General features: G+C 37.6%; 1 protein-coding gene across 1 annotated transcript in view; it reads right to left on the bottom strand.

The window, feature by feature from the left end:
• Positions 1-3,897: 3,897 nt before the first annotated feature.
• The window catches only part of FBXO36 (F-box protein 36), a 76,736-nt gene continuing 68,489 nt past the window's right edge, over positions 3,898-12,144 (bottom strand). Inside the window, exons 3-4 of the mRNA XM_065411415.1 lie at positions 8,552-8,724; positions 3,898-4,089 (exon numbers count right to left, since the gene is read on the bottom strand). Coding sequence (XP_065267487.1) covers positions 3,898-4,089; positions 8,552-8,724 — 365 coding nt within the window. The remainder of the gene's footprint in view (positions 4,090-8,551; positions 8,725-12,144) is intronic.

Here is a 12,144-nt window from a genome sequence, read left to right as displayed (position 1 = left end):
GTGAAGCTGGCCAAAAGTATGTATTTAGTTTTAGAAACAGTTGCATGGAAGACAGCATATGATATTTTATTGAAATTTATTTCAACACAAAAGTTATTAAATTACGACTAATTGTGTTGCAATGTAAGAGCACAACATTCACTATGTAAAACTGATCATATTTTTTCAGTGCTGTTTTTACTTGCTGTAAAATTAGCTATGTAATGCAAACCATGGAAAAGATAAGTGTTTTAACTATTTAAGTGCATTGCCTTGTTTTTTTGACAATATTAAATAACAGAGGGACAATACAGAATGTTTGTATGGTGCTACATTAATATTTCCCATGCTTTGAGAGGCACAACTTGTGATGTAGTGCCTATATTAACTACAAAATGTCATTTTATTTTCTGGGTTTAAGCTTTATAAAAGTTATTTTTGTCATAAATGAGGTTTCTGCTTTAATATTGATGTATGCTGCTGGAATTTATTGAAAACAATTTGTGGTATCCAAATAAACAGAACAAATAAGGGGAAGTTATGAGACCAACATCAATTCTTTAAGTGCAGGTTCAATGTCTTGTTTAGTGGGAATGCTGCTGATAGTTTATTTTAATCAAAGTGACTTATTTTGTTGGGTGACTATATATATGGAAATGGTGATCTTCCATCAATTTCCTTCTTTTTTTAAAAAAGATATGTGTCTTTTATACTTCAAACTTCACTTTTCCATTTGTCCAATTGTTTTTATTTCCACATGACCGTAATGAATTAAATGTTGTTCTTTTAAGATATCTGCATGTGTCTTTCTATAGAGCTTCTTTTTCTTTTTGGTATAACTGGATCATGTAATGAGAATAAACTTTATATTATAAAATATTTCAAGATTTTTTCCTTTTTTAACTATGCACTTTTTCATTTTAAAAGTAAAGATACTCCTGCAAAGTAAGGGCTAAATGATTCTCCTCACCTCTGCAGAGGTGACAGAAACCTGGTTGATCCAGGAAGTGGGGAGATGGCCATTCTTGGCATCATCTCCCCCTCAGTCCAGCATAATTACCAATTTAAATGAATGTTGAATTTAGGTGGCTTCTCCTTTCATAATCTGAAACCCCCCTCTCCCCGCCCCCCCAGCAGATTCTGGGAGCAGAAACTGCCAAGGAAATCCAGGGAAATCTAAATCCATTGGCACTAAGCTTTCATGAAGATGAGGAAAGAAGCTCCATTGTCGAGTAGCTATGCTCATGCACTGCAGTTCTTTATAAATTCCTTTTTTATTTTAGAGTTGCCCTATGAGTGTTTTATTCTCCAAGGACAGGAATCTTGTAAATATAGTATCTTTAAATAAAATCACGTAAGCCCTGATCCTACAAATTTATGGACACAATGAATTTATAAATGTAAGTAGTCCCAGTGACTTAAAGTGGACCACTCACATGGATAAAGTTAAGAATGTGCTTCAGTGTTTGAAAGGTTCAGGGCCTTCTTCCTAATGCTCTTTACTATTAGCAAAATATTTAGGCGATATCTGTATATAATTCCAGTGCAAAGTAAATTTACTCAGATTAGCACATTTCTTCTAAAAGTTGAAGTACTACTAGAATGACATTCAGAAAAAAATATGAAATAAGAGAAAATATATTTTAGACTATCTGAATAAATCACTTTGTAGAATCTACACTTTTATTTCTTAATTACCAGTTTACAGTAGATTTACAAACTGCATTTTTAATACTTGACATTTAAACCAGTTTTTAAAAATAATGGGCCAGATCCTCAGCATTGAAGTCAATGGAGCTACACAGATTTGCACCACTTGAGAATCTGGCCCAAAGAGAATACGGCATTTGTTCTAAAGTAAATAATAATATAACAAAAGTAACCAAAGATTGTTAAAAAAAGGTAAAATATTCCTGTTGGCAAGTAAATAGCTTTATAGCATGAATATGGTCACATTTATCTATAAGCTCCAAGGGTATACCATACATTTCATGTTTCACAAAGATTAGAAAAACTTCCATAGAATATATATTTAATACCATTTCACTTTGAATGGTGACCTTGGAGAAGGGGGAAAATGGTGAAAAATTGGCACTAGATATAAAGAATACCAACTTATTTTATGTTTAATATAATGATAATACAAGGCTTCATCAATAAAGAATAACACACCACCCTGTAAAATTAGAGAAGTTAAAGATCAAAACTTGTCTAACTGCCTTTCATGCTATTGTAATTAGCGCCTTTTACACTTAGTTTGATCATTTAGTGCGTCAGTCACTCTGATGGCCATACTCAGATTATTGTATAAATTGTTAGTGGAATTTGGTCAGGATTAAGTTCCTTATATCTATACTTACTATAACCAAAATATACATGGCTCTACTAAAACATTTCAAATAATCAGCTACATATTTAAGGGCCCAATCCCAGTAACCCTCTCTCACAAGAGTAGTCCTTAGTCATACAATAAGACAACAATAAGTAAATCTTGGTTTCAATAAGAATACTTTTGTGAATGAGGACCATTTGCATTATAAAAGTTTGTGTTGTAAATAAACTAGGTCACCTTGAGAATTTTGGCTTTACTTGGGAGCCTAAAGCTAATCACCTAAATCCATATTTAGGCACCTAAACAAAATGACCTGAATACTATGAACTCACATCAGCATCAGCTCAACACATAAAATAAATCAGGCCACTTTTTAGTGAATTCAGGTGACTAACTTTAGGCATTCCAGTGCAACCATATTGGCCTTAATTTTTTGTGATGTTATCATTAGTACAGTGCCAAATCCTGCAGGCCTTACTTAGGAAGACTAACTGAAGTTTGTGGGAGTTTAGCTGAGTAAATCATGTAGCTTTTAGGCCATTATATGGAAAAAATGCAAGCATTGGTATTAATGCTCAATATTTAAACCTAGTCAATAACACATGGTAGACATTAATTAATAATTTAAGGCTATTAATACTTGACCTCTGGATTGTTGACGTTAATGTTGTAATTAACAACAATTAAGATGAAATTCTAAGCTATGTAAAATATTTTCTTAATGGATTTGTCAGCTCTGTTTGGTAGGAACATTATTGATGTGCTACAATGCAAAGAGCCAATAGTAAATATTATTTTATAATTGAAAATATACTTAAGTGAATGTAGACCTCATCAAAGGTACCAGAGTCACAACACTGGCAATTCTAGTCCATTATCATCAAAATTTCCTGCACAGGCAGAAGCAGTGAAAATTTCACCCATATACCATCCTTCCAGTGTTCCCAAACCATGACCTGAAGCAGCTGTCTAAAAGGAAGAGGGTAGTTTGGTATACATACCCATTCAGTTCTTGGTCTCTAATGATGTTTCCCCTTAATGACAGAGTGCTGATTTGCTTATTTGTTTGAAGTTTAGACATCTAGACTACAGAGGATGTTCACTAATTTTAAAACCACTTTAATGCAGGTCAAATTTTGGACCCCAGATACACATTGGTCACCTTTTAACATTTCACATTTGCCATGGTGGCAAGTAAACAGTCAGCATTTACCAATGGTTTCTACACAATAAGAACTGACATACCACATTTCTCCCTATTTCTTAGGAAATAACTGTGGCAACATTATGATATCTGTTGTCAAATGCTGACTGTTTGAATGGTAACCACTGTATATGTAAACTTATTATATCTCAGAGTCAAGAAGTTCAAAGGAGCTTGAATCTTTTCTATTGCTGGTGGTAGCTGGGAGCCTGATTAATAAAATTTCAGTCTATAAAAGGTAATGTTGTTTATGTATTGCTTCCATTATGCTTTACGTCTACTGTTTTAATAGCCTAATTTTTTTCAGTAAAAGTAATCAATTATAATGTAATATACAAGTCCGCACTTACAACTTTTGCCCATAATGAAAAAGCATGCTGCTTTATTTAGTCTTTGATTTCTTTGAATCATCTTCTTTCTGCCTCCTTCTTCGGAGCTGCAGCTGAAGCTGAAGCTTGTTTGTGAAGAAGAACTGCTTCCAACCCACTTCCTGTGCCAGTGCTCTCATTTCAGGGGTAATTGCACCACACAAATTCTGCACAATTTTCTCCCACAGTGTGTCAGAGTTGCATATCTATTTATAAGAGAAAGTAGGCAGGGTTATTCTGGTTTAAACAAACATAACCAGACATATTCAATGTTTACTGACCATTTGGTTTGCAAAAACCCAGCATAGGGCAACACAGCTCATTGTATATTAAGTTAGCTTTATATAGAAGAATGAGATCTTTTGGGAAAAAAATCCTACAGACCATTTTTAGGTAAACTTACAATAACTTCAGTACCAGTTTTGCCCTAGTAAGGACTGAGTCCAGGTTGTAGGATTTGACCCTTGTTATATGTCTTTGTTGGTCTTGTACATGGTATTATATATTCTGTAAATTATTGTCATGTTTTTTTTCAGTATAATGAGTTCAAAAATATTTTCTCCATCTGGGCCACACTGTCTGCTGATATATATTGGCACAGCTCCACTGAAATCAATGGAACTGTGCCAGTTTATACCAGAAAATTTGGCCCATGTTATTTACAAATCATATTACAAATATATACGCATGTGTTTGTGGAAAAGAAAAAGGGCCAAATCTATTTATTTGTGGTGTTATACTATCAGACTCTCTGGATTTACATGAGATTAACTTGGCCCTATGCAACTGAAAGAAGCTTTCACAAGAATTATGAGCTATTCAGTTCTGGAGATGGATTGTGATTCTTGGGTGATGCTTCCCAGTTTTGAATGCCTGCATAAATAGAATGGTGTGGAAACAATCATATTCGTCATTATAGCATAAGCAGAAAGAGAAAATGAAGTTTTTTTTCAAGTTTGATCCAACCATCATAGAAGAGTAATTATTAGGAAGATTGGGTGCATCATCAGTATAATCATTATATCCAATCTTTAAAATAAGTGATCTTGAAAGATACTGAATCTGATTCTTCCCTCACACAAGTTTTACAATGGCTTTATTGGTACAACCCCTCTGTAGTCAATGGAATTGCACTGATGTAATGCTATAATTTGGTCCCAATATCTGTTCCACTGCTGAGCGGTGGTGGTTATATTACCACATGCTGGGTTGTCTGATCAAAATGGGAAGACAGGGATCATGGGAAATACTGCTTCAAATACTGCTGAAAGAAGAAAAAGGGATGAATTTTAAAAGCTTTCCTAAAATTTCTGATTGTTATATTTCTCTGTTCTGTTGTGCCTAGAAAATTGGTAATTGTATTAAATTGAAAATATTGGAGACTATCTTTTAGTACTTCATACGCAATATATAAAACATACAGTGCAAATATCAATTCAATATTATTGTTTTCTTCTTTCATAGTGGATTTCAGAATATATAACACAACAGCCAGCTTTCAGTGTTAGAAACTTTGGTGAGATTATGCTCTCTATTACAGTGGCTTAAATCTGAAGCAACTCCCCAGAACTCATGGATTTACACTAGTTTTACACCAGTGTAAATGTGAGCAAAATCAGATTCTATAGTTACAGAACATCAGAAATGTTTATCTTCAGGTTTTCATTGTGGATATAGCCCCCTCTGGTGGTTATTTTAGTTCATAGAAGGATAAGTAACAATTTTCACAATTAAAATAATTGCATTTATAGAACCATTTAAAATCCACAAACAAGGTAAATCTAAGAAATCTACTGAGCCTCTGATGGAAAAATACCATGTTATGTATTTCAGTAAATACTGATATTTTGAAAAACTCGCAGTGCTTGAGTGGTGGTATTCAGAGTAAGGCAACTGCAGTCATTCCTTACTTGATTTTATAAAACAGATTATTTTACACTGTCTTTGTTTTAAAATATTACACAGTGAAACTGGCATTGGAATAAACCTAGATACTAAATTCTGGACAGAAAAACATGATGAGATTTATGCTTAGAATTAACTGGTGAGAGAAGAAATAAACACGTGAGTATGCGAGTAAATAAAGGTGAACATATTTAAAAGTGTAAGAATATTTTTGCTGATAGTCTGGGTCTTTGGCAAGAACAGGAAATAGAAGATGGACTGTAGTAATAATGGGATGGAGGGCAAAAGATGGCACACAGCAAGAACCACCAGTAGCAAAACTAGAGATTATCTAGGAGTCTTTGCAGGATACTTGTGGCCATGATACTTAGCCAGAATATTTGGTAAGGGCTGGAAATGAGAGGATGCAGCTACCTATTTCTTTAATTTATCTTCGAAAGGAAGAAAAAAAGTTTGGGTTGATAATTTGGTAATGAAAAAGGGCCCTGCTGTGCATAGGCACCAACTTCTGCTGGCGCCGGTGGGGGCTTGCGCCCGCCCGGCCCCGCCCCAACTCCACCCTTGCCCTCATTCCAGCCCCTTCCCCAAAGTCTCCACCCCCTCCCTGCCCCTATTGGACTCCTTCCCCAAATCCCCGCCCCGGCCCCGCCTCTTCCCCGCCTCCTTCCATGAGCGCGCTTTCCCACAGCTTGTTACGCCGTGAAACAGCTGTTTCGCAGTGGCAACCGCTGGGAGGAGAAGCGGGGATGGCGTGCTCAGGGGAGGAGGTGGAGGCGGAAGTGAGCTGGGGCGGGGAGCTGCCAGTGGGTGCAAAGCACCCACCAATTTTTCCCCGAGGGTGCTCCAGCCCCGGAACACCAACGGAGTCTGCGCCTATGCTGCTGTGTCCTGCAAGGATCCATGGTTGGGAAAGAAATGATAAATAACTTACTACAATCTTGCAGCAATAGCAGTCTTTTCATTCTCTTGAACACAAGGACTGCTCCAGTTTAGTGCTCATGGTCTATGTTTCCTCCTCAGAGAAAATGAGGGGCAGAGTCATGGCACTGCCCGAGCCCTAATCATTGGGGCCAGTGATCAGGACAGTGTACAGTGTGTCCGGCAGGGGTAGTCAACAGGCAGACCGTGAGCCAAATCCAGACTGCCAGATGCTTTTGAACAGACCCCAACATCTTTTTATTTATTACTTATTATCATCATTATTGGGTTTTTTTTATTATTATTTTCTCTGGAGTCTGGATCTTGACTATACCTTGACCAAGAAATTTGGACCGTGACAAAAAAAAAATTGACTAACCCTGGTTGCTCAGTTCAAGTATGGCACAGGAGCCATGTTCACCCTCCACTCCTGGAGGCACTGTATATACATGAGGCAAAAGCCTCCTGAAGCTTTGGTTTGGCTGGTGAGTCTATTCCATTGCCTCTACTGCATGCTCCACTTTATGGTCATAACTGAGCCCAGTCTCCACAAGAATATTAGCATAGTTTAGAAATATTATTTCCCCTCAGTTGAGATTCTGAGAATCCAAAAGGTGAAAAAGAAAGGTTTACTTTGTAAAAGACCTAAATATACTTGATTATATGGTCAATATTACATCACGCACTCACTATCAGAGTGCCTCTTCATGTCAGTTCACAATGTTGCAGAGACTCATCCTCTTTAGTACCCCCTTGTGTCTTGCATCTGCAATGGTCGGCCACCTCCATGGCCTAACCCTCTGGGTCAGCTCTCAGTCCAGTCCAATAAGAAACCATATTAAACGTGAAATCAAAATAATCACATGGATGTTAAAGTCCATAACATAAATACTAGTCCTTCATAGAGACCCAAGGTCAATGTTGTCAAGGCTAGGCCCCTGGCTAAGCCAGGCTTCTTGGGTTAGGACACTGAAGATTATCTGGCTGCAAACTGGCCCAATAAAACTAGTCAGTCCAAGCCTTATAGCCCTGTCCTGGCTTCACTCAGAACTGGTCCCTAGTAAAAGCTGCCAGCCCTTTTCATCTGGCCTACTGGGCTTTGATTGGCCTCCGCCTGCTCCCGGCCCTTCTAGGTACCGGAGGGCCAACTCTCACTGGTTCTGTTTGCAGCGGATCATGAGACACCTCTCCAGGCAACCTCTGGAGGTCTAAACTCACTGCTCTTCCCTTCCAGCACGGTACCCTCTTAGGGCAGGATGTGCCAAGTTGGTGGGGCCTCTGGCAGGGGCAGCAAATACTTGGTAAAGCCCCTCATAGTCCCATATAATAAAGCACTCCACACCACAAGTGAATTAGCCTAAAGGCATAAGAATGCAGCATTATGGTCAATACTTAACTGTTGAATATGGTTGATTTTGAAAACAACAATACTGATAATTTTGTACTGCTAATTGTAATTGATATTACGACAAATTCTAGCCTCAGCTGCATCATCATAAGCCCACTGACATCAGCAGGGTTGCATGGGTAATTTTCTTTAAAATATTTCTTTAAAGTTGAGACTATCCATTAAGAATGCTTTTGTAATACACATGAGTGTATTATCCTCCATGGAGCCTGATCTTGCACTGCTGAACCTGTGCAATGACAGCAAGATCTTAAATATTCTATAAAGCATGGGTCCATTCCTTCAAATACTTAATACTGTACTGGGACTAGTGTTTATTACCTGAATAATCTTAAAGATACATATGTGTAAAGGATGCGTGTGTTAAAAGTGAACTAAATCAGGAGAATTTGCCAAAGCAAAACTAATACTTAAAATAAGTTGTAAATGTTTTTTACCGTTTTAAATCTGTGTGAAACTTGAGAAAGCCTGGCAATATCTTCAAGCTCCAGAAAGGAAATGATGTACAGGAGCAATGGGTCAGGAAGCCGTTCCAGGAAGTCAAAGTTACCCTGGCACAGATTGAAGATATGTTCCAGAATGTTGGCACCAAACACGACAGCAATTTGAACTGTGATTCAAAGAAGCCCAACAAAGAAAGAGATTTGTAAATGCCTTTATATTCCCTCCCAATGTATAGGGATAATCTTACATGTATCGTCAAAAAACAGAACAACTCCAATTTAAAAGGTAAGCAGATACATTTCTGGAGGTTTTCTAGATAAACACTTACAATTCTGAAAACCCTTAGCATTAATAATATAAAATATAATATTCTAGTTTTGTTCCACGTACAGAGCTACCACAGACATCAATAGGAGTCTTACATAGGATAGGATATGGCTCAAAATTTGGACATTGACCAGCATAGCTCTAACTCTTCTCTGTTCACTGCTGAACATTGATGTCAGCAAAGCAGCAGCAACAAGACTTAACTGAAACTTGTCCAATACCATTTTGCGCAGGTAAGAAAGATTAAATACAAGTTTTTTATATCGTGCTATACACTAATGCAGTGTTTCCCAAACTTGGGATGCCGCTTGTTTAGGGAAAGCCCCTGGCGGGCCGGGCCAGTTTGTTTACCTGCCACGTCTGCAGGTCCGGCCGATCGCGGTTCCCACTGGCCATGGTTCCCTGCTCCAGGCCAATGGGAGCTGCTGGAAGCGATGACGGCTGAGGGACGTAGTGGCCGCCGCTTCCAGCAGCTCCCATTGGCCTGGAGCAGGGAACCGTGGCCAGTGGGAACCACGATCGGCCGGACCTGCGGACGCGGCAGGTAAACAAACCGGCCGGGCCCGCCAGGGGCTTTCCCTAAACAAGCGGCGTCCCAAGTTTGAGAAACACTGCACTAATGAGTAGATTTAGAAAACAATGAAAATTGCATTCATCTTTAAAATGGTTCAAACTTTGCACTTTTGGTGCATCCTTCCTGTGTTTCTTGTTTTAAACATCTGTTCTTAAAAAAACAAAACATGTTCTTGAATGTGTTATTGTTTATTTAATTTTAATATGCATCTTTATTAGTGACCTGTAGTACATTTTGGAGTTGTGTTTTGTTTAAGATCTAATTACAGGAGCTCTGTAATTTAGATTTGGACAGGGATATGTTCACAGTGGGCTCCCCTTTCATTTCAAAACAAAGCTGTTTTATTTACAATTAACAAATTATTACAAATCCAAACTAAAAGAACAGGAGTATTTGTGGCACCTTAGAGACTAACAAATTTATTAGAGCATAAGCTTTCGTGGGCTACAACCCACTTCTTCGGATGCATATAGAGTGAAACATATATTGAGGAGATATATATACACACACATACAGAGAGCATGAACAGGTGGGAGTTGTCTTACCAACTCTGAGAGGCCAATTAAGTAAGAGAAAAAAAACTTTTGAAGTGATAATCAAGATGGCTCAGTACAGACAGTTTGATAAGTGTGATCAAACTGTCTGTACTGAGCCATCTTGATTATCACTTCAAAAGTTTTTTTTCCTCTTACTTAATTGGCCTCTCAGAGTTGGTAAGACAACTCCCACCTGTTCATGCTCTCTGTATGTGTGTGTATATATATCTCCTCAATATATGTTTCACTCTATATGCATCCGAAGAAGTGGGTTGTAGCCCACGAAAGCTTATGCTCTAATAAATTTGTTAGTCTCTAAGGTGCCACAAATACTCCTGTTCTTTTTGCGGATACAGACTAACACGGCTGCTACTCTGAAATCCAAACTAGTTTTCCTCACAATTGAGCTATAGTTTTACTAAGTGAGGAGTGGTATGTATATCTTCTGGCATATGTTATACTCACAAAAAGATACAAATAGAATAATGGAAGCTAAGACATGGAAAAGGTCTGATAGGCAATTTAATCCATCATCTGCCAATGTAGGAATTTTCCTTCCAGTATATTTTAAAGTATTTTGTTTAGGCTAATTTTAAATTATGCAAGCTAGGACGCATTCATAATTCTCTTGAAACATTCTTCTAAAAATCCAGCAGATCTCACTATTAAGATTTTTTTTTATATTCAGACTAATTCTCTTTCTTAATTGCATTCCTTAATTTCTACAGTACTTATGCCCCTTTGTACCACCTCACATAATTCCTTTTCTTCTGTGGTGTTTACATCCTCTTTTAATACTTGTACACAGCTATATCCCTTCTTGCTGTTATTTAACACACAGTCCTTTCAATCTTTCCTGCTAAATCAATCCCTCCAGTTTTTTAATTTTGTTTTATTCTTCTCTGAATTCTCTCCACTTTGCCTATATGATCCTGGTACTAAGGCAACTAGCAGCAAATGCAGTACAGTAGGACTTCAGAATTACGAATACCACAGTTATGAACTGACTGGTCAACCATACACCTCATTTGGAAGTAGAAGTATGCAATCAGACAGCAGAGACCCCCCCAACAGAGAGGGCCCAACAAAAGCAAATACTGTACACTACAGTACTGTGTTAAATGTAAACTACTAAAAAAATTAAGGGGACGTTTGAAAAAAGATTTGACAAAGTAAGGTAACTGTTTCTGTCCTTGTTTCATTTAAATTAAGATGATTAAAAGCAGCATTTTTCTTATTCATAGCAAAGTTTCAAAGCTGTATTACATCAATATTCAGTTGTAAAATTTTGAAAGAACAACCATAATGTTTTGTTCAGAGTTACGAACAACCCCCATTCCAAGGTGTTCATAACTCAGAGGTTCTACTGTATTCTGTGTGTGCTCTCACCATAACCATATAAAGGGGGACTATCGCCTTCCTGCTCTGTCATGTCTGAGTAGACAGCCCAACATTTCATGAGATTTTTTTTTACTGCATATCACATTGCAAGCTCTTGTCTAATTTGCTGTGCGCTATCCCCTATAGGTAACTCTTTGCTTTGCTGCTTTCCAAATACTTCAGTCCCATTTAATATCTGTGATTTGGATTACTTTCTCCCAATTTTATTGTTTTGCATCTGCTCAGTTTTAGGGCAAAATCTTGTCCTGACTTCATATAGCCCTACTGTGGTCTAGGAATGGAATGGTGATTGTTGCTCACTATCCTGAGAGCCATCCTTTCTATGCAGGCCCTGCATGACTGCTCCAGCTCTATGTCTCTGAGCAGCACACCATGGGGCTGAGAGTCTTGTGTGGGCCCTAATTACATATTTTTGTTACTAAAGCAGCAAAAATATAAGATTAAAAAAATTCTACATGAAAAAAATATTTTTCTACAACAAAAAAAATTAATTCCTTTTTACAATTCAACTAACATTCTATCTGCTCCTGCGAAAAAAGATACTATTGAGCTACAATATATTCAGGAAAGGGAAATAAAAAGAGAGAGAAAGAAAGAGAGTTGCTTCAACTGAAGACAAGGTAAGGGAGGCTAGGCTACAATGGTATGGGTATATCCAGCAGAGACATGCAAGCTATGTCAGTATGATGGTTCTTTCAATGATCATGGATGGAATGCCATCAAGGGTGAGACCAAAGACTCAGTACAT

The sequence above is a fragment of the Emys orbicularis genome, chromosome 9, assembly GCF_028017835.1.
Source record: "Emys orbicularis isolate rEmyOrb1 chromosome 9, rEmyOrb1.hap1, whole genome shotgun sequence".
NCBI classification, from domain to species: domain Eukaryota; kingdom Metazoa; phylum Chordata; order Testudines; family Emydidae; genus Emys; species Emys orbicularis.
This window is presented reverse-complemented; position numbering and strand designations above follow the sequence as displayed.